Source organism: Talpa europaea (genome assembly GCF_964194135.1).
Source record: "Talpa europaea genome assembly, chromosome: 6".
Lineage (NCBI taxonomy): Eukaryota > Metazoa > Chordata > Mammalia > Eulipotyphla > Talpidae > Talpa > Talpa europaea.
Genome location: NC_140072.1, coordinates 130101934 through 130129226, shown reverse-complemented (window position 1 = coordinate 130129226; position 27293 = coordinate 130101934). Strand labels below are relative to the sequence as shown.

General features: G+C 41.4%; 1 protein-coding gene across 9 annotated transcripts in view; it reads right to left on the bottom strand.

Annotated features, from left to right (window-relative positions):
• The window catches only part of MBNL2 (muscleblind like splicing regulator 2), a gene marked incomplete at both ends in the record, with an annotated part of 101409 nt that extends 75495 nt beyond the window's left edge, over nucleotides 1-25914 (bottom strand). For all 9 annotated transcript variants that reach the window (XM_084235709.1, XM_084235710.1, XM_084235711.1 and 6 more), the window contains one exon: nucleotides 25741-25914. In XM_084235709.1, coding sequence (XP_084091835.1) covers nucleotides 25741-25914 — 174 coding nt within the window. The remainder of the gene's footprint in view (nucleotides 1-25740) is intronic.
• Between the last annotated feature and the right edge of the window lie 1379 nt (nucleotides 25915-27293).

Genomic DNA, 27293 nt, shown 5'->3' with positions numbered 1-27293 from the left:
TCATTAGGGAGCTGGGGTCTGGCCCATGAATTGTCCTTATACACTTTTGGGCTCTTGCAGCAATATTCTTCGTTTTGCAAGACAGATGTTCCCAACTTTAGTTACTACCAGTGCTTATGCCTGATAACTTGGATCTTTAATGTCTTTCATTTGTAGAAAGAAAACGCAAGCATTCCCAACTAAACGCTTTCTCCTCTCTCCTAATGGTATTATTTCCCCCCAACACCATCTCTCGTCTCCCCTGTCTCTCTCTCCCTTCCCCACTCCCTCTTCACCTCATTCATTTCTTAGCATTCACTAGTATTTATACGTATTTTTGCTTTGTTGGAACGTCCCCTACGTGAATGTCCAGTCTTTGTCGCTGTGGTTCTGACTTGCTTTACGACATATGATCCCCTCCAGCCCCTTCCATGTGCTGCAAGTGCAGCGCTCCGTCCTCCCTGTGGCTGAGCAGCGCTCCCTGGTGTGGATGGACCACCTCTTCTTGGTCCCGCTCTCTCAGTGGGCATTCATGACTTGCCCCCCAAATCTGCATTGCCAGGTCCACACTCCAGACATGACATTTCTCCCCAGAGGAACGCCAGTACCTCCTCTCCAACAATTTATCACCCCCAGTGCCTGCTCACTTTGCTTTCTCCCTGGCAATTTCCTCACTTCTGGGAATGGTGTCGCAATTCCTCCCATGCCCAGGGCTGGAGCTTGAAACCACTTTTGAAGCAGTGCAATGAGGCACCCAAGAGAGCAGGCTGGGAGCTCTACGGGCCCAGTTTGAATCCCTACTCTGCCCTAGGAGTTACTCCAAATCTCTGACCCTGTCTCCTCAACCACAAAAGAGGCAAAATAGGTGCTTTTCCATATTGTTATGGTGGGTCTGGATGACATGGCCACTCACACGTGCCTGGCACACAGGGGCTCACACAGCAGCCTCTTTTCTTCATTCCCTTTTCACTCTCAGACTCAGCTCCACTCCCGTGAACACCTTTTCCTTCCTTTCAATCTGATGCTGGAGCCAACAGACTTTGACAAAAAGCACAACGGCCTCCAGCAGGTTTCTCTGCCTTCACTCTAGTGACACATCTGCCTCTGTGTATTCGGGCTGAAGGCCTCAGGATCAGACTCGGCTCTGCCATGGGCCAGTCACAGGAAAAGGGAAACTCTCCAAACATCAATCACCTTGACTGCAGAATGGGTACAACTCACAGGGCTGGTTGCGTGAATGAAGAGAAATGACACCTGTAACAGAGCTTGGGACAGTGGACGGTCTCTATGAATGCTCCACAAACATAGTCCACCAAAACAGTCTTTTCTATTTGAAATCAGTCTTAGCAGATTGCAGAGTGAAGTTCACTCTACCCGATCCTATCATTTTCCTGCTCGAGAAACTTCAATGCTTTTCACATCCCCACACCCAATTTTCACACCCAATCACATCCCCAAACCAAATTAGGGAAAAAGGAGTGTGTGGGCAACTTTTGGCATTCAGCTCCCCCACACTCTAGGCTAGTCCTGGCAGGACTCTTTTTCTCTGCCTCTTGTTTGATCAGAACAAGTTACTTCTAGAAGAAAGATCTTTTACTAACATCTGGAATTGTCAATGGCTCTGGTCAGAGAATGAAGGAGGAGAAATATCCTGGGAAGAGTTGAGCCAGGCTGTGTGGGGGGAAGCAACGAAGGCGGCTGCAGTGTCAGGGAGAACCAGCTGAGCCTTCTCCAAAGCTGAGGATGAGCTGAAGAATCGCTGGAGGCGCTAGAGGCATTTTACAGGGCACAAACACCACACAGACACCCCAGGGAGAGTTGAGAGGGGAACCCACCAGGAGAAATCTGAGAGGAGTGGGACTCGCTGCTCGGGAGCTCTGGAGGTTGGGCAGGAAGACCCCACCCGCTCCGATTCTAGCGGCCACAAGTAATCTGGAGCAAACCAGCAAAACCTGGTCACCATTTGTTATTGGTGGCTTCGGCGCTAAGTATGTCCTTTTCCTAAACTGCTTAAATTGTAAAATTGGGCCAGTGGAGCCAGACGGACTGTAGGGCTCTGTCCCCCAGGGCTCGGCGAGAACTCAATGGCAAGCGAAGCGTGACACAGCACTTCCTCTAAGTAACTCAATCCTCTTGTCTCAGAGCACCCAGACACCAGGTGCCCGCAAGCCCAAGCATATGCGATGACATCCTGCTCCCTTCTCTGTACCTCCACACACCAGATGCAGTGCCACACCATTCCCCTTCCACTGCCCCTGCCCTCCCTCCTGCCTAAAATGCTCTGAAACACCTTGAGGTCATTAGGACCAGGGAGACCTAGATCTATCCAGAAAAGAGAGATCTGGACACAAGTCCCACCTCTTCCAACCGGTAGCTGTGGGTTGCTGTATCCTTAATAAAAGCTCTCTATGCCTCTGTTTCTTTCTCTGTAAAATTGGGGCATCTTTTTTTTTTAAAGATTCATTTATGCATACAAGACCTGGGGTACAGGCCAGAGGTGTGGAAGGTTAGAGGATTCACCAGAGACAGAGTGGGGAGCAGAACAGGCAGACTGACTCAAATACACTGCTGAGGGGAGCAGCAGGCAAGACAGGAGAGGTCTGCTGCTGTGCCATGTGGGTAGCTCCCTGGCCAGGGATCAAACTCATACTGCAGAGGCTGCAGATAGCTTCATAGGTTGTGTCTTAACCCCTTATGCCACCAGGGAGGCCCCCATCTATCTTCTGAAGGGATAAATGGAGGCAAAAATGTCTGACCCAATGCACGGAAAATAGCGGGTCACCTGTAAAGTTTCATGCCGTTCCCCCAATACATGCTGATGTATTCTTGTCTAGACAAATATTATAGAAGCCTGGGGGCCCAGTTCCAGTCTTGTTTCATTAAGAGGCCTTCACTTTGAGCCTCCTAAGCCTGCTGGTCATCTCCCATTCTGAAGTCCTTCTTACTTTAATGGACTTGCACATGGGCATGTCAACTGCCATTGTTACTCATCTATTCAGACACTGATGTCTCCTTTAGCCAATGAGTTAGACCTGCCTGAAGGGGAGGCCAGTGTCAGCGAGAATTCTGTGCCGTTGCTCCAACTTCCTACTGCATCGAGCATTGCAACCCATGTTCCATCTATCTGTATAACAGGCAGAGTGAATGAGAAGATCCCAACACCAGGTAAAGGGAAGTGGCAACCTGTTTTTAATAGAACTACCATCTCGCAGATGTTGAGCATCCACATTTTAGAAGCATGTCCTTGGTGGTTAGCATGGAAAGATAGTAAAGATATTGGAGGTGAAAGTAAGATGAAATGAAGTCAATGCTGTAAGAAGCATAAGAGGTCAGTCAGGAGGTCAAGGGCAGGAGCTATACCTGACCCTGGGTTACACAGGAGATGAGGCAACTGGACTCATTACCACCCTCAGACAGTTATGATCTCTCCTACTGAAACAACCTGAAGAACAGCAAAAAAGCAAAGGTTTCCTTCAATGTGCTGCCCCAGCCTCAATTTAGAGCAAACTTTCACTTTCTTCTCCGTTTTCTGTTTGCACTTCTGTTTTCAATATGGCGGAGGAAACTGCTAGCGATCCACCTACATCGTTTCCTTTTACCTCCACTATAATAAGCTGAGGTTGAGCGTGTGGCCACCTAACCATTTCCAACCCCCGGTTGTAAGTGTGGCCAAGCTTGTACCCACAGATTGTGAACGGAAGTGACGTGAGCAGTCTCCAAGCTGGGGTTCTTGAGATAATGAGTGGGTTTTCCCCATATATTCTCCTATTCCTTAAGGCTGCTTAGAACTTGGATGCAGCTGTGACCCAGTCCTGACCATGAAGATTCTGACTGTGAGGTTTAAAGAACTGCCGAGCCATGATATGGAAGGAGCCCTAGCTTTGAATGACTGCGGAACACCTACCACATCCTAAGAGAGAGAAATAAGCTGCTTCTTCATGGGTCTATGTCACATGACTAAAAGCCATATGGTTGTTGGGACTATAGTTTCAGCTTGGCTGCTGCAACCAATACCTAATTACAGCATAATATATGTTCTATACAGCACATTACACTAGTACATATATACTATATAATATATATAATATTCAAATATTGTATCATAATGTAATATATGAAGGAAATACATGTAAAATTGATAATTATACTTAATATAAGAGAATAGTCCTCTATAATATTAAGTAATTTATTTTTATAAATGCAACTTATCTATATATTATATATTATACATATTCTATGTTTATTTTGTGTGATATAATAGCTGATACATTTTGTTATGCATTATATAATACGTACATTATATGTGTACCTATGGAAATATATCTTAGAATGTATTTAAAATACAAACAGTAGTGTATAAAATATTGCAACTAGATTATTTTCCTATTAAATAATATGCTTTGGATATTGTTCAAAGCAGATGTATATGTGTTGCTATAGATGATATATAGATATAATAATATCTTCTTACTTGTGAGCTGTCACATAATATTTCATTGTATCAATGATCTATTTAACCAACTCCCTTTCTGGATTACTTTATTGGTAAGTTTTGTGATTGTTTTTAGTTTTCACTATTATTAATAATACTAATGGCCAAACATCCTCGTCCAAGCCCTATATGTTGACATATGTAGGTATTTCTATAGTACAAAATATTGAGAAATGGAATTTTTGAGTTGAATAATATGAACATTCCAGTGTAGAATTTGTACTGCAAATTGTCCTCTAAAAAGTCTAAGCCAATTTATACTTCCACATAATTAAGCATAGGAGAGTGCTTAATTCCTAAATTATTGCCAATATTAGCAATCTGCAATATTGCCCATATACTGGGGGAAAATAGAAAAATTATTACAGAAAGAATCAAAAGCATCTACAACTAGAAAGAGAAAATAAGCTGAAATCGGTCGTGATAACCTACTGCGATTACGAATGATCACAGCTTGTGAAACTCTGCGTCATGTGACTATCCAAGTGCCATAATCTCCAGTCCTCACCCTGCAATTTCTATCAGCCTGTTGCTCCTTCTGCCTTTCCCCAAAGCAGCCAGGTTCACTAAATCACGTATTTCACTAGGGCCTCACGCTACGAGTGCCCATACGTATTGGGGTTTCCAGTGACCTCAGATATGAAGATGATGAGGAGTAATACACTGGCGAGCTTGTTACATTTTAATGATGTAAATAAATCCTGAGGACACTCTACTGGATCTTCTCCCCAACTGATGCCCCTGCAGCTGAGAGGGATGCTACTTCGGAGCTACTCGGGTGCATGTTCAGTGCAAGCAGGAGGAATAAAACTTCCCACCCTCTCCCCGCCAAATGATTTCTTTAGGAAAGCTGATAATTGCCACAATAATAGGTGGCAATTATTCACCAATTTCTGCTTTTGTGCTCAGTCCTTTCAACAAAAGCACTTGGTGGTTTGTGGACAGAGAAGGACGCCTGGAATCTGAGCTGGTCTGAGATGATTAAGGAATGACTGTGCAGAAGGACAGGCGCAATTGCTGTGATGTGGGGGAATAAAAAGAGACTGAGCCTCCACTCATGCCAGTGTGTGGGTGATTTTGCATTAAATACTGGAAGCTACCTAGACTGCTTCCTCGTCTTTTAGAAGAGTGTGTTTAATGAATACATATTCTGTGCCAGTCTCATTAGGTGCTTGGGATACAGAACATGACAAAATGAGGTCCCTGTCCTCAAGGGACTTAATTTAAGAGGCGAGGAGGGGAGAGACAGACCCAAGCAGGCAGAAATATGGGTTCATTCACTTATTCAAGAAGGAGGCATACATCGTGCCAAAGACTGTTCCAGGATGTGTTTTAAGAATCTGCCTTCCAGGCTTGTTTTAGGAACAACATAGAAGACCCTGCACATGGCTGGTGTAATGGGCAATATGTAGTGTCTACTCAGTGCAGGAGCAGCTCACCTGGCTATTGTTGTCCTCCATTTGTCCACTATCTTTATTTATCTATGCATTTATTTTTGAAAGCAAGCATGTATGGGCGTACTGTCGTGCTAATATCTCTTTCGACTGGTGAGCAGGGCCACAACTTCTGCGAGACTGTAGACAGACCTCTTAGAACAGAGAAGCAAAGCATGTACAAGAAGGAATGTTCATATTCCTTCCTTCAACCCCTGGCCTTTAAGCAGTGTTTTATTCTTTATTGCTGCATGACAGGTGGGTGGTTGGTCCTTACCTACTCTCGATGACCCAATAAGGGGGTAGGGAAGATGGAGATGCATGAAACAAACAAAATGACAGAGATGGCGGGGGCTGAGCAGACAGGTGGCCTTGTGTTGTTACAGGGAAGACTCAGAAATGGCACATTCCACCCTCCCAGGCATGTCCACCACCTCCATTCTCCCAGTCAAATCTGATGAGAGGTCTCCTCAATCTCCCCCACCCCCAGTCTGCGTTGGCCAACCGCAGTGTGCTTCCAACCCCAGTACCCTAGGACTCACCAGGCTCTAGGCACAGACATACCTGTCCTGCTACTTATCATAGCACATGTCAATCGTCTGATATATCATCTCAGACCCTCCACTGTCTCCCTTGGTCCCAAGACAGCAACTTGAAGGCGGAGATAGTGTCTTAACAACAGCAGCCTCACGCCTAGGACAGAACCTGAGACATGTCAGGTCTAAATAAATACATTTGATCAATGGCTGAAGGCAGACACAGAGAGAGAATCTAGGGCACAGGTATAGGTACAGGTAATATACAGGTACAAAATGAGTCTCCAGGAATGAAGAGCAAGTTTGACCTTCGAGTCTTGACTCTTATTCACAGTGCCAGGTAGAACTAAAGGCCAAACAGAAACTGGGAGAAAGGTAGCACCCAGAGAAGACCCATTTCTGTCAGAGAAAATGAAATTGAACTCTTGTCCTCGGAAATACCTTTATTTGTCTCTGCATCTAGTTTATGTTCAACCAATTAAATGTACCTATTGTTTAAATGGCAATGAGTCAGACTCACACCATGCCTTATCTATGCAGCCTTTTCAGATCTATGGAGTCAAACTTGATATTTGGGGTTAAAGATTTAGAAATCTTCTGAGGGTGCAGCTTGCATCATTTTCTAGTATGTATATTGCAACGTTCATACAGACCATCTCAACAAATAACCATCTTTTTTCTCTCTTAAACACCTTTGACAACTAGCTACAACTTTAAATGATAAAGAAAAGTTGATGGCATCATCTTTACTATATTATTAAACCCTATTTCTATGAATGCCATTTCACTGAAGCCTCAGGAATAAATACACAAAAAACATCTCTAGCATACTAATGTATTAAGCATCCTGCCATACTTAGCTCCTGATATAATTTTGAGTTTTCTCTGGAGAAAAACACAGTTCCTTGGATTCTTTTTATAAAAAGCACCTTGAAAAAGCTTTCAGATACTCAAAGACATGAATCTTGTTCTGTTCCCTGGTGTATATTTGATTTAAAGGTTAATAAGTAATTAGGAAGAACACTCATCCCCAAATTACCAATTAATATGCCATCATTTTCATTAAAAATGCTGTTAATTATATTGTTGCACAAATGTCCTGGACTGGCTAATAAAAAGTTACCTAAAGCAATTCTAAATCTTTCAGGAAGAAAGAGAAATTAATCAAAACCAGTCACTTTTAAAAATTATGATTTGGGACTGAGAGATCAAACAAAGAAGAGATGAGGGTCTCGGTTATTTAGTGTGGATAGGATCTGACAGGGTCCCATGACTTATTTTATATACTGAGTCATCATTACTGAGAAAACCTAATAAGAGATCTTGGCAGCTGTTTAATGTAGGAGTTTGACAAATAACAGTTCTTTGGTTCTTATAATGTAAAGCAGCCCTTTGTAAATGAGATCAAACTTTTAAACTGTCCAGATATAGTTTGTCTGTTTCCTAGGAGACAGTGAATGGAAAGTTATGATTAAAGTATACATTTAAACTTTGTTCTCTGTCTTTAAATGCTGGCTTTAGTCATTCCCAAGTTGAAGAGTTCATGATTAAATGTGCCCCCCCATCACTCCATGGACCCTACTAGATTGAACTCTATCAGTTTTATGGATCCCCAAATTATCCTGCTCTCCTCATCTTCTCCTGTCGTCCCTTGCATGGGCCAAACATGCATTTCTACTGAGCACATTATGGCACAGAACAGCAGCTGGTTAGTGTTTGATGAAGATTGGAACTGTGCAAATTGCAGCTCAACATCATTCTCATAGGTAGCAAACAATCATGGGAATACTTATCATCAATGAGATGAACCAAGAGTGGTGTTAGGAACCATACAATCAACTCAGACAAATGATTTCCCATTGCACCATAGATATTTACTTGGCAACACCTACCTATTCCAATACTGACACCAGGGAAAACTTCTCTTGTTGGGCTAGGATTGGCCATTTTACTAATTAGTTCTGCATGAGACTGTCTTTTAATATCTGGGACAGAGAAAGCACTTTTTAAGGACACAATACAAACCTCACACTTGCATTATTTCAGCAGATTGTGAGATAGGAACTTTTATACATTTCTTCACCTTGAACAAATACTTGTCTTCCTACAGAATTCTTACATCGGGACTATTTTCCACATAGGGCAAGTTCATCAACATGTCGACTGAAATTTTGGAGAGGGTGCTTGTATCTCATCTCAACCTTCCTTTCTCCAGCTCATTCATTCATTCCCATATTCTCACATCTGGATTTCTTTCTCTTCCAAGTGATCCCATAATATTTCAAACTGGTAATAACTGGGATCAGCTGTAGTTTACAGTATGATTAAAGACTTACAGGCTCCTGTGTTGCTGGACATTACAATTAAATTGGCAGAGCAGTACGAAGTCAAAGGGAGTGAGACAGGTGCCCGATCTTTTTATCCTGACTTTGAAAATGGTACCGATGAGCTACCATTGTCTTTGTGCCTTATGGAAACCTCAGAACACAAATAGAAACTAAGTGAGAACTTCAGGGAGGCTTAATAAATGTTTTCTAAACTTGGCCATGCATCTGAATCACTGAAGTACTTCTAAAAGTACCAACCCTGAGATCTGTACGCAGATCTATTGAACAGGTGCTTCCAGAAGTCCCCAAGGGAAAAAACATGTCATATGTTTAAACCACCTATATGGGTACATGACATGAAGCTCTGTCATTCATTAGCTGAATTCTATCTTGCTTGTAACACTCTCTTATATATGTTTTGGTTGCCTACTGCAGCTAGCACTTCTTCCTATTTTCTCAAAAAGTATTGTCCACTAATAAATAGTACCAAATAGTTTGATATTCAGTTGTTACTTTGGCATAGCTTTGTCTCCTTGGTTAATTTATAAAATCCTCCAAGCAAGAACCAAGTCTTGCATTGCATGTCTCTCCCAGGAAACATGCCTCAATATGAAACCCAGAGTCACTGATGGTGAGGGTTTGAGAGGCAGAGGAAGAAGCGAGAGACAAAAGGAACAGAGAATGGGAGATAAATTGGAAAATTTTAAGATTAGGGTAAGAAGACTTTTTATTTTGAAGGAAGTTTCTTCTGTGTTGCTTATGACCTTCTACTAGGTTTAAGTGATAGAGTTCATGGGGGACATTTGGTCTCTCCTCCATCAAACCTGATCTTTTGGTGATGTCAGATATTGCTATTTACTGTGTTTCTAGTTCATATGAAGCACCAAAAGTAAATTATCTCTCTCTATTGGTAAAATTCAATCACCTGACAAAGCCTACAGTAAGGGCATTGCAGTCTCTGATAGACATTCCAAAATCAGGATGAAGGAGTCCAGTAGGTAGTTGCATAGACATTTCTTTTCTATCAAAGATACATAAGATTTCAAAATTAACATTAAAGGTCAAATTCAAAGAAATGATGCTAGTATGAGACCAAAAAGCTTCCGTAAGGTTGAAAACAAATGGGTGATACAAGATAGATCAGGAAAGCATGAAGAGAAAAAAAGCAGGTAGAGACACTTAAATTAAGAGTGAACTGGACCAAATGTCAGGTGTATACTGACACAAGATGGAACCATAGACAGCCATGGGAGTCATGAGACACTAAGCACAAAATCACTTGGAATCACCTGTGAAGAGCACAAGGTGTCAGAAACACAAGGGACCACCAGGGTAGAAGGGCTATTTCAAGCGTTACTATAACTCAGTGGTGGGTCAAGGCAGACAAAAACATAAGACATAAAGCACATGGATCCTTTAATGTTTGCATAAATTATCTGTGTGCTGATATAACTTTGCACATAAGAACAGGAAATGCATGTTCTCAAGCATCATGTACCATTAGCAGACACCTAAGCCAAGCTGGACACTGCAATATTACAGTGTGTTTCTGAAGTGAAAACTGAACTGAAGGGGATGATGCTAAGTGAAATAAGTCAGAAAGAGAATGACAAATAATTTTGGTTTCAATTTTATGTGCATTATAAAGAAATAACGAATCAACAGGCAGAACTAAACCCAAACCAACCCTAGAAACCTTGACAGCAGAACTGAGTGTGCCAAAGGCGGGGGAGAGGGGTAGTAGCAGGGGAGGAAGGGACCCGATGGATTATGTGGTGGATTGTGGGGGCCTTGGTGGCTGTGTGTGGTATGGTAACATGCATCTGAAGAGGTATGAACCTGAACCCCTGAACCATACATGGTACTGTAAACCAACATTACTTCAAAAAATTGCAATTAAAATATTGCACAACATTATCAAAATAGTGAAATCTTACTGGAAACTAATATGGAAACTTTAAAAACACTCCAAACCACTTGGACATTTTAGAAATAGTTGCATAAATAACAACTTTAAGGACATTTTTAAACAAGATTTAACATTATTTTAATTTTTTAAAAAGATTGATTGATTGATTGATTTACACAAGAACTGGGGTGCAGGCCAGATGCGCGGGAGGGTGAGAGGATTCACCAGAGACAGAGCGGGGAGCAGAACAGGCAGACTGACGAAATACACTGCTGAGGGGAGCAGCGGGCAGCAGGAGAGGTCTGCGCGCCATGTGGGACCCTCCCCAGCTGGCAAGGATCAAACCCGTGCTGCAGAGTGTGCGGACAACTTCACAGCGCAGCGCTCAACCACCTGTGCCATGGGGGGAGGCCCAAGATTTAACATTATTGAGAAAATAACAAAGATGGGAACATTATTTAACAAATAACTGTGAGCTACAGCCTAAGCTGTTTCATTGTTGATTCATAGCCCCACATGCCTTTAAAAAATATTTATGATATGAAAACTAAATTTGGGGTGGGAGTGAGACAGAACAAATTAAGGAAAGCTAGATAAATAAAATAATAAAGATAAAAATAAAGAACTATAATAACAAGAAAAAATGAATTTATCTTTTGTAGATTTAATAGAGAAGACCAAGAGCAGGTTCTTCAAATAAAAAAGAATCCTGGCAAATTTAATCAAAGGAAAAATTGAAGGAAAACAAAATAGAAAGTATTTTAAAAAAACATTTAGAGAGAAAATGAAGACATCACAGAGTAAAATAAATTATTTTGAGTAATAAAATTGAAAACTTTGATGAAATAGTTAACTGAGACAAAAAGAAAGTCTGGAAGAGGTTCATCAGATGAAAACCTAAAACCAAGAAATTAAACCACTTAATGAGAAGTTACTTTTATTTCACGTATAGAGTTTAGATTTTGGGAGGGGTATGAGAGAAAAATTTGAATCTTGGCAATACTTTCTAAAATGTAACTAGAGAAGTGGGTTTAAACTGCATGTAAGAATATGCTGGGGTTTGTGGTTTTTGTTCACAAGGATAGAAATTCTAAAAATGAAATAATTCTGGAAAAAAATATTCAAATAAAAATTTGTGTTTTAAAGGTATATGAAAAACTTCTTGAGATTCAAACCAATCTTAAGACTTGACCAGGAGAAGAATTACAAATAATCGGAGCTTTGATTCCTTGAGATATATTTAGAGGGACTTTGTACTGAAGCATCCAATTTTATGTAACTGCAAAGCTGCTCAGTTAATAAACCAAGGTTCCCCTGGCACTCTGGTTTACACCCAGCTCCTGAGTGACCACAGAGAGAAGAGCCTCAGAGAACAAAGTGACCTGTAGTCTAAAAATGGCCAGGAGGAATGTTCTCTTAAGAGGAAAGGGTCAGTTCCCTCTTCTAACCATCCACTGCAGGTGTCTAAAGTATGGAACACAGTCTAGGCATGCAGAGCTATGCGTATTAATTGGTCATTTTACTAGCTGTCATGCTACAAAAATAATTCTACCTCCAAAATATACTTTACATCCACATACTCCTCTCTCTGCAGTCACCTCTCCAGGGGGTAGCCTTGGTAGTTTGGACAATGCAGATTCTGGAACTGAATCTTCGGCAACTCCTCTTTCAGGGAGAGTAGCACAGGAGAAGGGGCATCCCTTGCTTAGATCTCAGCAGTTAGCATGAAATTCAAGGGCCCACAGCTTCTCTCTTATTTGTTCTCTCTCCCCTTGACCAAGGATGCTCTAGTCACCATGGTCTCTGGCTTGCAGAAACTGGCCTGTTGTTTCGCTTCAAGCTTCAGTGCTTTCTCTTCCCTGCACCTGGGGAGCACTTCTCTCTTCACCTGGCTGCCTCTTCATCCTTCAGGTCTCTGCTCAGAAAGCAGCTCCTTGGGGCAGGCATCCCCTGCCACCCTCCCTGGGTAAATTTTTCCCAAACACATTGCTTCTACCCAAGCACTTTGCTTATTTCCTCTTGAGCACTTCTCACAGCTGGCAGATGTGTTCTGGAGAGGGGGGCTGTTTCTGTCCATTTTATTTCTGTCACTCCCATTAGAGTGAAGTCCCCATGCGGCCCAGAAACCTGTCTGCTTTTATCACACGCTGAATTGCCAGGGCCTTGCCCAATGCCTCGCGCTGGTGGGAACTCAGTATTTCATGCATGGAGGCAGTTTGGATAAATTGTGATGACTCGATTAGCATGTTTGCTTTTCTTCTGTTTCCTCCACGCCAGTGTGAGTTCCCCAGGAACAAGGTATCTTTCTCAGACACCAAACACAGCACTTGCACTTAGTGCACAGCTTAGCACTTGCACAATGACAATTTGTAGAATGACTGACAGAGCACATTGGCGCTCCCCAGAACTGCATGTCTTGCCCCTCAGCTTTACATGTTTTACTTAGAACATATCAGACCTACTATAATTTTTCATTAAGAATTCTGCTATCCCAATATTTTCCAGATCTCACAGTTGCTGTTAACGACCAAGTGCCCAATGGGGATGGGAGAAAAGCGATGTGAATTAAGTTTCTCAAATGAGGGCTGCTGATTAATTTTAGATCCTGAGCATCTGGGTCAGTACTTAGTTTCATGGCAGGTGTGGAAATGATAACTTTGGCGTCATTATTAATGATTTTGCTAAGAGCTGTGGGCACTTGAAATATTCCTCCAAATGAGATTTGAGATGTGGACCAGATGGCCATTTTTAAAAGCCTATATATACACCATACACTACTTTTCAACAAAGAAGGTTTTGTATTAAGATTGATTACTAATGTTCTTTGCTTCCATATCATTTACTCAACCCCAAATTATAAGCAATAGTTTTTTTTAAGAATGAGAAATGTTTCAGTAAGATGATCACCATCTAAATGAAATATAAACAGGCATCAAGTTGAATGTAGTCATTTTGTTTTGCTTTAACTAGGTTAAAGCCTCTGAGTCATTTTCCTTTCCTCTCTCTCCTGACAACATCTCATCTTCTAGAAGGCTTAATATTCATTATGGATATAAGACTTCAGTCCTAAGAAATCTCTCTCAGTTATATGCCCCAAATGTTGGCTGATCAGGCTGGATGGCTTGATAAGGTTGATTGCAAAAAATTATGTCAATATCTTCTCACTCCATAAATCCCAAAGGTGGGTGCTCAGAGGGAGACTTTGTCTTCTGACTTGTGGTTTTATTCTTCTTGGTCTTGATGGTGTTAAGAAAGAGTAACACACACTGAACAATGATCTTTGAGCCAGAGGAAACTGAATCAAAACAAGTGGAAAGAACATGCTATTTGATATGATGATTTGTAGAATGAATAATAGAACACAGTTCATAGGGAAATTGTTAACATATAAAGTATGTCTTTGGCACGCTCCCAGAATAACCCTGGTCCCCCCACCCCAGGGTGAGCCCCCTGCTGGGGAGGAGACCTTGGCATTTGAATGTCAGCTGCCTCGTGCTTCTGTACCACGACACAAACATGTTCTAAATCTCAAGATCTCTGATCAGACTTCCCCCCTTCTCCTCCAATGAAAATTAATTTATTTGATCGATCAATTATCACCATTTTCTGAGAGAGGCTCCAGAAACTTCTTAGGTCCTCTCAGTTAACAGGTGGACCTACTGGGACTTTCTGGGAACAAATCCTTTCCTGTGTGTATTACTCAAAGGATTGAGTCCGAAGATCGGGACAGCAGGTCATGTAGTAGAATGGGTAGGTTCTTACCTCTGGATTTCATGGGGCAATAATACTGAATAAGAAGGATGGGGAACTCATAGAGTTGCCCATATTAAAGAAAAGCGAAGAGTCAAACTCATCAGTTAAATCGCGCACACACAAAAAGGAAAGCTATGGTAATCAGAAAAAAATTCAAAGGAAACAATCTAGAAATAAAAGAGCAACTCTAAAATCTGAAGAATTTGCCTTCGTGAGGAAAAGTATTTCACACAGTTCTAGTCATGCAAGATGAGTAAGTTCTAGAGATCTGCTCCACAACACTGTATTTATAGTTAACAATCTGTGTTGTGCTTTTAGACATTTATTAAGAGGGTAGATCTCATGGGAAGTGTTCTTATCATGATCAAAAGCAAGACCAAATAAATCCGAATGCATTTCAGTGTCTTCATTTTCCAGTAAATGAGCAAAAACACCCAACAGGTATTTTCAGGGTCAGGCTTTTGAAAGCACTTAAGTTTTCCGTGGTGGTGCAATAAGCTAATTCTGTGAGCTTTAAAAGCTCTTAGTTGACACTTGTGAGCAAGTCCCTATGTGACCTGCCTATTAGCACATCCAGAAACATGAACATGACCTAGAAACACCTTTTGGGTTGTAATCCTAAGAGCTTATTTGTACAAAGCCTTTGACTTTGACATGCAACCAGAAAAATGATTTAAATTTTGTTTGGTACAATGATATTTAAAAGTGTAGGTTTGAAGGGTATATTCAGGCACTTACAAATATGACTGTGCAGGGACCAGCAGCTGCCAGGTACAGAGATAGAACAAGACCCCCTGCCTTTACAGCTTAACCTATAAGCAGAGACAGACAATGAAGAGACGCATAGATGATATCCTTTAGGATAAGTTCTGGGTGTACTTTGTGGTTAGATGTGTGACATTTAAGCAAAATGCAGACTAAAGTAAAGTACTGAGATATGCAATTATCTGGTGGGAGAGCATTCCAGGTAGGGGGAACAGCCAGTGCAAAGGCCCTGAGGAACAAAGAGGCCAATGTGATGGGAACACAAAGGTTAGGGAGAGCCTGGTTGACCTGTGGAACCAGGTAGCCTGGGACATGAAGGACCTTGGGTTTCACATAGGAAATGGACATGTATTAGAAATTCTGGAGGAAGAGACTGGCAAGACTTGTGGGCCCCTCTGTCTGTTGCAGTAGTGGGAGCTACTCTAGACTACTTCAATGGTCCATGAGTCAGAACGGTGCTTTGGGGACTCATCCAGAAGTGCTGAAACGTGCTCAGATTTAGGGTATCTTTGAAGACAGAATAGAATCTGCTGACGGACTGGCTACAGTGGTAATCCTAAGAGAGTCAAACAGTTTTAAGATTTTTATTTAATCAACTGCTAGAATGGTATCATCTACTGAGACTGGGTGCCGGGAGAGCAATGGATTGAAGGGGGTATCAGGAATTTATTAGTAGACATATTAATTTGGGAATGTCACTTAAATATTCAGCTAGAGATGTCAAGTGGGCAACTGAATGCCTGAGTCTAGAGTTCATGGGAGAAATCAGGCCTGGAGATAGAAATAAAGGAATCACCAGTGTATGGAAAATGTTTATGACGACTGCATTTGTAGAGGTCATCTAGCGTGTCCAGATTTTTGATAGCTAGACAGACCAGGAAGTATTGCTACAACAGGTCTGAGGCAAGGCTGTACCTGAGAGTTGTACAAAGAGAAAGGCGTCCACAGTGGGCACCAGCAAATGGAAGTAGCTGCTCAAGTACCAAATATGGAGAGTTGCCAGCAGTTGGAGGTTAGGAGGGGTGGGGGAAGATTCAGGAAGGGAGAGAGAGAAGCTGTGGCCAGTGAGGTAAGGGGAAAACCAGGATGTAAATCATCTAAGCAATGTGAACAAAGGCTCTCAAGGACAATTAAGAGAAGTTTATGAGTTCACTCTGCCCTCAATTTTCTCTCTTGATGGAAGAAGTGGTAGATGCTGTTTCATTCCCAGTGTTTAGCGGTGCCTGTCCCATGATCAATATTAGTTATTTTACAGGTTAAGTGAGGCCATTGAGGCTGCATCCATTCTGTAGATGTGTTTTGCTTGAACGTCAAAATGATAATTGGTCGTTAAGATTTAGAAATTTGGGGACTTCACAGTTTGAATCTGTGGGTCTTTTTAAAAATCCCCTGGATTCTCAAAGGCAGGCAACAACTCTGGGTGGCCAAGTGGCAGCTGCTGTCATTCTCTGGATCATGCGCTCTTTAGTTAACTCTCTGCAGGCTACAGTGAATCCCATGTCTCCCTAAGAGTGAGTGCCACGTCACTTTCTACTTGTTGGTTCCTGCAGATTTTGAGTCTGCACCTCTAGTTTAAGGGGCATGAATGACTGAATGTATCCATGAATGGATGAATGAATGAGGGAGTAAATGAATGAATTAATGAGTGAGGGAGTAAATGAATGAATTTTAAAGATGAGTGAACAAATATCTACTGATGACACCTCTGGAACCCAGATTGGTGATCTGATGCAGGGGAAAGTCAGGGCTCAGATAGCAGTTCTTACACCAAAGCTTTTACTTTCAATCTTTGCTTCCTATTTTACCATTGTATTAAAAAACATGCTAGCTAAAAGAAAAAACAAAATTTTGAAAGAAAAATAAAGGATACAAACAAAATGCTATTTCCATTTTCAGAAAAAATAGGATATTAAACAAATCCATTATTATGATAAGTGCTTTTTCCCCCTCAGCTCTGGTGAGAAATAGTTTCATAAGAACAGCTACACGATTAACCAAGTTAGCATCACTGCCCAAGGCGAAGTGAATACTAAGCGAATGTAATTATTAAAGAGTATAATTAAAGGTAAAATGGATATTTTATTTCATTAATTTTTAGGGGAAAATAAATTTAGTCATTTTTCTCTATGAATTACGTTGAATCTGCTCTTACATATTTGGACCACAGTGTTCTGTGATCACAGAACACCAGCTCGTCACTGCTTCTCAGGACCCGAGACTGGAGTATGTCAGCCCCCTCTCCCTGGTCAAGTCGTGTGATGACTAGTGGTTCTTTAGGGCAGTGTTAGAGATGGATTCTGAAACCTAGTCTGGGCCCATGACATTACACTAGAGTGCTGGATTTCTGATGCTTTCTAGGTTCAATATTGTTGCTCTGGTTTGAATTACGTCTCTCAAAAGTGTACATGGGAGTCTTAATCCCCAGTCCCTCACACTGTGACTTGATTTGGAAAAAGGTCATTGCAGATGTAATCATCTAGGAAGAGGTCTTCACAGAGACGGATTGTTCCCTAACCAAACTCCACTGATGTCCTTGTAGGAAGGGGAGCGATGGACATAGAGGGAAGGCCCCAGGAAGGGAGACACACAGAGACCTGAAGCTGGAGGCTGAGACTGGGGTTATTCAGGCAAAGTCAAGGCACATCTGGACTTCTAGAAGCAGGGACAGGGCCTCTGTGGATGGATGGAGCATGGTCCTGCCTAACCGTGGATCTGCTGGGCTCCTGGCTTCCAGAACTGGGGAGAAAGTTTCAGCCACTCTCTCTCTGCAGCACTTTGCTATGGCTGTCCTGGGAAACTGATACAGACATTATCAAGTCTAGCTCTTTGTTTGAAACTGGGTTAGAATACAGATGTCTTGCTGGTGTAAGCTGTGTCCCCAGGAAAGTGGCATTCCCCGCACCTAGCAGGGATGTGCTATTCCTGAGTGAGACTACAGACAGATGCAAACCTTCCTCCAGAATCCTCACTCCTCTTAAAGACACTGCAACTGATTCCACCAGCTCAGAGACAGGGAGCAATGGTCTTCCTCTTGTCCTAGAAGCTAAAATTAGCTCCTGCCTTCCTTAGAATAGACGATCTTGAGTATTTGGAAGGATTTGGAGTTGACCCTGACTATAAGCAAATTTGGGAATGAGCCAGAAAGTATCTCTAAATCCATCTGGTCTTTTTGTGCCCACTTTCATGTGTCAGGCTTCTCTGCAGATGAGGGTTTCTTGACTCGTCATCCATAGGAAGTTTTTAAGGGCAAACATGAAACTCTTGAGATAGTTTCCCATAATCTACAAGTATGGCCATATTTCTGGGCAAAGATTCCACAGGTATGATTAATTCATGAAGATATTTTGCTTCCTTACCACCAGAACAAGCAACTGGGAGTATTTACCATGGTACTCAGGACAAAACTAAGGTTTTATGCTTGGGGGACAATATATGGGGGTCAAGTGGGGTGATGGCTTGGGGTGGCGGCAGGACAAAGCAGATGGACTCAGGTGGCAATGCACTGTTCACACAGGATGTTGAGCTGAAGGTGAAACGCTGGCCTGGAAAAGGCACACACACCAATATGAGATTCATCAAGAATCGAATACCTGAGTGCACATAGATTTTTCAGAGTCAATCATTGAACCTGACTGAGGAAAGATCAATACTGAGTCCGGGATAGTATCCACATTAGGGAGCAAGGTGCCATTAGAGGTAAAATGAGAACAGACAGTTCAAGTGATAAAAGAACTAGGATTATACCAATGGGTGTTTCCAGTAGGAGAGAATTCTAAGCAGAGACTGGCCAGGCTTGCAAAATGAACCAGAGGTGCTAAAGAAAATGGTGAGCAGCCAGGCAAAGAAGTTTGGGGTCCGTAGATCACTGACGATCATCATAAGTCTTTTGGAAAAGATATGCGCTTCCTCTGTTGATTCATGCATTCTTTGAGTGGTTACTATTGCTTTTCTGGTGTGTTTCAACTACCACACTTGGGGTTGGGACACAAAGGCAAATCACATACAATCTTATTTGTGGGAAGCTTATAGGTTCCTACTGGGTCATACAATGAGAGGAGCAAACTATTCTACAGACACATGAACGGTCAAAGGAGAAAGAAGGGCAAGTGGTTGATTTGCCCAGGAGGGCAGAAGCCATGGACCTCTCCTGCAGGGATGACAATTGGTGGGGTCAAGAATTTTTAAAGGATGATCTTGTTCTGCCCTCTATTACATTCTGACACCTGAAATCATGTACTTCAGAATCTCACAGATACACACACACACACACACACACACCCCAACACCTTGGACCAAAACCATTTCTGTTACTGAGATCTAGTAAGTGATGGCATAATATTTGTATAAAGATACAAACAAAGATAAATACAACATGTGCCTTGCTTTCTCTCACAGTTTCCCTCTTTTTAAAGAATTTGTCTCATACCTAAACAGGTTTATTCCTGGGGGCTCCTATTTTAGAATGCGTTTTGCACTTCAATATAAAAAACTTGCTGAACATGAGTATTATTAAGCAATTAGGAGTTTTAGAATCACTACATTAGTGGTTTATTCTATAAAAGCAGTTAGGAGGGATTGACAGTACCAGCTTTGCGGTCACACTTACCTGGGGTCAGTTCCCTTCTCGGGCATTTATAAAGTTGGTACAAGTGAGTGACTTAAATTCTGCTTACCCCCACATCTGTAAATCTGACTGAATAACATTTATCACACAGGGTTGTTGGAAGGTACAGAATAGTGCCTGGCGAAGAGTAATCCCAACATGACTACAATGAGCTCTATCGCTAGCAAAATAACTGAGATTATTTTCCCATCAGTAAAAGATTGGCATATAATGTAAAAAACACCGTGGTGATTTCTGCAAAGATTTAGCCTCCATTGAAGAGCCCTGGTGGCAAAGTAAAGTTAAAGGACTAAGACATATCCTGATACCTCTTTGGATACGTTTTGAAAATCTGTCTAAACTGATCACCTATCTACTACTTTTATTTGGAAATTTCCGTCCATAAATATGAATGCTACCTTTTTTTTTTTTTTTTGGTCATCAGTCAACTTAGAGCTAGCATCCTATAGATAAATGAGAAGAATGTACTATTTTATATTTTTGAAATTTGGAAAGAGAGAGTAATAACAGTAGTTTCTAAACCACATACAGCTTCAGAGAAAATCAAATGCTGACTTGTCAACGTGCCAGTGTGGCATCACATTTTCCGAGTGACACCTGGCGTTTTGCAATTCCTGCTCAGTGCTCCCTGTTCTTAAAACCTGCTGAGAGCACTAGGCCATTGCATGCAACTGTACAGGTTGTGCCCTGCACAATTCCAGGGGGACACTGATCACACAGACAATGATGAGAAAGGCACCCCAGGTGTGCTGTGCACCCCTGCAGCCTGGTAGCCCTGAGAGGCTTGAACACTCTCTTGATAAACAGGCTCTATCATTTAACAAATATTCACAGGGTACCTTCTGTGCTCGAGACACTGTTCTGGGCTCTGGGGTTACAACAGTGATCAAAACAGATTCAGACCCTCTCTACCAGGAGCTTGTAACCTAGCAGAAAGGAGCAGGAAGGCACAGAAACAAGACAGCCTATGGGACGTCAGATGGAGATTAGTGCTACAGAGAATAGTAAGGCAAGATGATGAGTGAGTGGGAGCCCAGCAGAGGGGAATTATGACTTGAAAAGAGATTGGCAGGAAAGCCTCACCGGTAAGTTGGCATTTTTGATCAGGAGCCTGAAGGCAGTGAAGGAACGAACTGCTCTTACAACTGAGACAAGAGTGTTCCAGGTAGAGCAAAGAACAAGTGTACGTGTCCTGAGCTGGAAGCCTGTTGCTACATTAGGGGGTAGGAAGAGATGGTGGCTAGAGGGGGTTGGGTTGGGGCCAGTGTATGATGGGGTGGAGGCAGACCTCACAGGGCTGAGACAGCCTCGGTGGGGATTGGTCTTTACTGGGGTAAGACGGGAGACCCCACTGGCATCCCTGAATAGCAGAGGGACAATTTCTGGCTTAGGTTTTAAAGAATCACACTGTCTCTCAATTTTTATTATGAAATATTATGTAAGCTCTAACTGCCTCCCCAAATACTCTAGGACAGTCTTTTTAACCAAAATGAGCAATATGATTTTTTAAATTGTCTCCTTTTTTAAAAGCCGAGTTGGAATTCAAATGTTTATGCAATAGATGAAATACTCTGTGAAAGTGGGAAAAGCTGAAGAAACCTTTACTCTCAATAAATGTTAAAGCTAATTCACTTACTCCCTTCCACATGTTTCCATTTAAAAAACAATCCAGATGAATTCCTATCGGTAACAGGATAAAGAACCTGAAAAAGAAAAATTTCAGGTATCTCCACCGTGAGGTTTGAAATGACTTTAAGAATTAGAAAGATGTGGGCGTGGGGTTAGCTTGGTCAAAGCCTTAGTGCCAAGGGAGTTGGTTGTTCAGAGAGCAAATTTTATTTTGTCAGGTTAACCCAACTTGCAGAACATTGTGTTCTGGAATGTAATCTGGGTTTCCCAAAAAGATTTAAGCAACTCCATTGTTCATAATAATGTTGGTGTTAAAAAAGCTCACACAGGCAGGCACACACGCTTGCTTGCCCAGTAGTTACATATAAAATGCAATAAGGTAATAGTGATGAATAAAATGCAAATATCACTGTAAGAATGTTGCTTTTTCTGGAACATCTTTTATCAAAGTATTTATATATGGACAACTCTCTTGCCAAAGACCTCGGCAAATCTCTTTTCCAAACACCCACACATTTGTTTAGTATGTACTTAGGGACGTTTTACTCATGTATACAAATTAACTCATCACAAAAACAAACAGGGATGATCTCAGGCTCACAATTGACTTGTCTTTGCACTGATAGGCCAACACAGATTCCTTCTGCATATTGAATAAAATTACTCCACAGTGTTTGCAGAAAATATTGGGAATATATCACAACAACAATAAGATGTCTGCCTTCAACTGGATTTCCATTAATGCCATGACTAGTTTGCATCACTGAGGAATTACCACTCACAGAGGAAAAGGGTTTGCACGTGTTAAGAGTCTGATGTCTGTAAAGCCCGTCATCAAAGCTGACGGCTTTGCTGTGTTGGGCTCCCGTGGCATGAGGGGCACGGAACTGCCGCCGCCAGTCCTCACCCAGTGCAGCCTGGGCCTGTGGAGGGTAAATGATTGTCAGGCTTTTCTGCCCTCCCGCCATCAGCGTTGATGATGGATCCCTGCGGTCCTGAATGCATGCCTGGTGGTGGGCACCTGGAGTGCAGTGTGGGCAAATGTAGATGGGTATACCTGGGCTGAGACTGGGCCTGTAAGGGCGGCGTCATGGGGACGCCAGAACGGCCAGAAGAAGAGAAGGAAGGAGAGAAAGAAGAACAAGAAGAGAAAAAGTCCACAAGAGAATGCTGGAGAGCTCAGGAAGAGTGAAGATTCGCTGGGGGCTGAGGCCTGCCAGCCTCCCGGCCCCCCGGCACCCCTACTTGTCATATAACTGGTAAATTCTCAATAGAAGCCTAAAAATCCACGGAGGGCTCTAGGACTCTCCTTCATCTGTCTGCATAGGATCAGAGAGATCCTGCCCTGTGCCATCCTGCCGCTACAGCCTGCACCTGGCGTGGCATAGGCCTATTAGCCTTTGTAGTAACCGGGCAGATCAGGAATTACATATTTCCTCTTACATAACATCATTTCATTTATATCAATTATATTTATATCCTATTGTCTCAAATGCTACAGTCAGACTCTGTCCCAGCCAGGCTCCTTCAAGCCCTGTGTGTCAGACCACAAGGTCCTTGAAGCCCTTGGTTGCAGGCTGGTTCCACTGAGTGACAGCCTTTTGAAATAAATCAATTAACTTCATTATCATCATCATCAGCAGCAGCATCCTTTTTTGTCTTAGCTACCCTTTTTGAGTGCCTATTTTTTTTAAAGATGTGTTTTATTTAATTATGCATACAAGAGCTGGGGTGTAAGACGGGTGGGGGGGAGGCATGAGAGGATTCATCAGAGACAGAGTGGGGAGCAGAACAGGTGGATCCACTGAAATACACTGCTGGGGGGAGCATCATCCTAAATACACTGAGTGGGGGGGACAGGAGAAGTCTGCTGTGCCATATGGGTATCTCCCTGGCTGGGGATTGAACTCATGCTGCAGTGGCTGCAGACTGCTTCATAGTGCTGAGACTTTACCTCTTGCGCCACCAGCGGGGCCCTGGAGTATCTATTTATATTTGCCAGGTCCTGTTGAGATATATTATGCTTATAATTACTGTGAGGGGGTGGACGTGCTGGCTCAGTACTGGGCACTCTGCACATTTAGTCAGTTTCTCTGGCCAGTAGCTGCTTACTGATGAGGGAACAAAGAGAGGTTAAATTACCCGCCCCACGCTGGAAAGTGGTTGAACAGGTATTTAGAACCAGGTCTGTCTTCCTCTTGTGCCTGTGAGCTCTTTTTGCTTTCTTTTCAGTTTGACAACTTTTAAAATACAAGAGCTCACACTCAAATAACCTAGAAATTTACAATTCTAAAAGACAACAGACAACTTAAGGCAATATTTAACTATCCTTCTACACTTGAAAATGGCTCTACTAGACACGTGATTTTTCAAGCTTCTCTTCTGAACAGTGTTCCTGATTCTTGGGCTTCGTTGGTATTTTCACACTAACTGTTCTTAATTCTTCCCCCATATGTTGGGATTCTCAAACAACTGTGGTCCCAGTGAGTCCACAGAGAGGTAATGAGGGTTTTTTTTCTTGTTGATAATTCAAGAGCTACATGGCCTGAATACAGGTGGAGAATACTTATTTCTCTGCCTACTTAAAAAGAAAAAGTTTTATGAAACTTACTAAAATGTTGGTTGGATGTGAAATATCCAACCAGAGGCAGCTGGGGTTAATAAAATGAAGGAATAGGGATGACCAGGAAAACGAATTCTTGCCTCTGGCCTCTTTCTGGACCTTGAAGTTCTTATGATCTAGTTTTTAATCTACACTGCTTCCCATCATGAATAATCATGGAATAATCGAATAATCGTATATTTAACTTTTTTGACCAAAAGCAAAATAAAACTGAAATGAAAATGTGCCTTAGAGCTTATATGAATTGTGATTTATACACCTCTTTATTTCTGTGTAAAAATATAATTCTGTGAAAAAATTCATCATTTTATGTAAAATCTCATAAATTTTAATAACAAGGTATAAAACAGGAGTGGTTAGTAAGGTAAATAACATATCTAGGTTTTAAAATTTTAATTCTTTGAAGACTTCTGTTGGGCTAGAAATATGTTGTTCTGCTTTTAGTATATTGACAAATTTTCCCTTTAATATAGACTTAAATATATGATTTAAAGTCATAATATTTGACTTACATCTTGTAAGACATAATTTTCTTACTTAAGATGAAACTTTTCCCCAAAACATACCCAGTCCCTTCAATCCCAAGACTAGGGTAAGGTCACCATTTTGTAAACTCACAAAACTATGATTTCTCAAATCATAGATCACTCATTTTTAGTTTATTTTTTTGTGAAGTTTTACAGAGAAGAAAACATTAAGCTCTTTTTTTTTTTTAGCTATGCAAACTACTGATCTCCATTGAAATTAATATCATGATGTCATCTTACACAATCTAGGATTCTCACAATCCATAATTTTAGGGTTAAACAGATCTCAAAGATTTATAGGCTTAATCACACCCATTTCCTTCAATTAATCTTTCATCCTAAAGCCCTCATTTTCAAGTCCAAGCTCCACCCAACTCAGTAGACAAGACAAGTGTCACAGCCTCGAAAGACATATTTCAGACAGTCCGCTGGAAGCCACCTCTGCCTCCTATGCTCCCACAACAGGAGCCCTTCTCTCTTCTGCCTTTAGACATGGGTCCCTTTTTGCCTGGTATCACAATGACTTCCCTACCAGTTAGTGGAATCATCAGGGGAACCATCTTGTCCCACATTCACTCTTCCTGTGATCTGTTAAGCATTAACTTACACATAGTAGGTTGTCAAAGTTACTGGATATGGGCTTAATAATTTGTTAGTGATGACAGAACTGTGAAATTGTCAGAGAATGAAAAGCATGTTAAGAAGAATTTTACGAAGCCCTTGGTCAAGAAAGCAAGCCGCAAGAGAAGAAAATTCTTCAAGAGGTGAATCGGAGTCACTGACACACAAAAGTGACACATTCAATGTCTTCACCTTTCTATAACCTCCAGAAGATCAAACGTTAATAAAATATTTATCTTCAGTTGTCACAAGCCAGACTTTGATTTAAAACTCTTGGGTACACGAATGTCACGCCAGACCAAAAATACATTGTCATGTATTTTTAATTGAAACATGGATCTGTAAAAAATTTATGTATATGCCTGATATGAAAATATTTGTGTGAGAATCTCCTAAGAGTCACCCAAACCAAAAAAAAAAATCTAGAAATGATTGTTAAAGTTCGTTAAAATTACAACGAAAAGCATTTTGTTAGAAAATTCAATAGAGAATTGACATGCCACATAAAATGCATTATCTTACCTTTAGAGAATCAAAGCAGGCAATTACTCTTCCATTCTCAACCTGGCAACTTTTGGGGGGGTGAGCAAATTTGCATTCCTCATCAGAGCGTGAGCATGTTCCTCTTTGGAACTGTCTGCAGACTTCCAATGTCAGCCATTTTGTATCTCTGACGGGGGCCACATTCAAAGCCATGATGGTAAAGTAATTTGGATTCTGTTGGTTTCTGTTAAATGGTGAAATCAATCCAAGTTCCAATGACTCCAAAAACTATTGTGGTGGGAAATCCCACATGTAAGTCTGAAGGTCAGTGATAAATTGCTTAATGAAGTCCAATCCAGGAGAGAGAGTAAGGAGAGAATTTATCAGCAGGTAGTCACTCATCAATCAAGAGGCCCCACTTGAAGACTGTGGGTCGCCATAAAAGCATGCTCAGTGTCATCTCTGGCTGTAAAGTCGAGTCTCTTGACTGTTTTGCAGACACAACTGTTTTTAATAAAGTGACTTCAATATCATGGCACTCCTTGGGAGAATATTTAGTTCTGATGCTCACAGTTATCAAAGACGCTGGAAAATTAGCCACTTAGATGTTCAGCTCTGAGGATTTCTTTCCGCCCTTCTACCTTTTTAAATTCTGAAAACAAGCAATTGGCAAAGTCAGACAACTGAGGTATTTTCATCCAAGTGGCAGGTCAGGGTCACATATGGATGATAGAAAAACCAGATTAGAACACAGGCTCTTCCAGGCTGCAGTCTCCAGTAGAAGTGACTTCACACAGGCACTTTTAAATCATGAACCTACGAGACAAAAATAAAATACCATCTTACACCTTGCAAGGGAATCAATACTATAGCAAATGATCGAGCAACTTACCTGGAATTTGCAAAAGTGAGGTTCAGAGCTTTGAACTTTGCATAGAATGAGGAAAGTTAGAGCAAAAGAACACTCAACTGCAGCGGAATTGCAGAAATGAACTAGGCAGAAGTCCAAATGTTAGGAATGACTCAAATGGATGAGTGTGGCAGACACAATAATTAGGCATTCCGAAACAATTCAATCTAATGTGCTTAATCGCCAAAACAGTGTATTAGAACTCTGGCTTCCAATTAATTTTACATTTAGGCCATTGATTTTATTGTTGGAAATGCTACAAACAATTATTTGGGCTTTGTCTCGCTAATATAATAAAAATATTATTATTTTGGATGATATATGGGCTCCATATTTTTCCCCATGAAGACGTTGCTAAAATAAAGTTCAATAAAATAAAGTCTTGTCAGCTATGAGTTTTTTCAGCGATATTTGTTACACTCAGTTCCACTTATTTTTGAAAACATTTTGTAATAAAATGATGCATTTTCTTAAAGAAAATTTGGAAAAGTAGAACCAAAGGATCTTTTAATTTCCCCAACATCAGAGGTTCCTTGTTTTTTAACATCCCACCTACTCCCAAATTGAGGTAAATATTTAGCATTAAGTAGACCCCAATGGAACATTATCATTATCATGTGTGGATAATATTAAAAAATCAGATTATCTAGTACTCGATCTACTTAGAAGAGCCCCTTTTGTG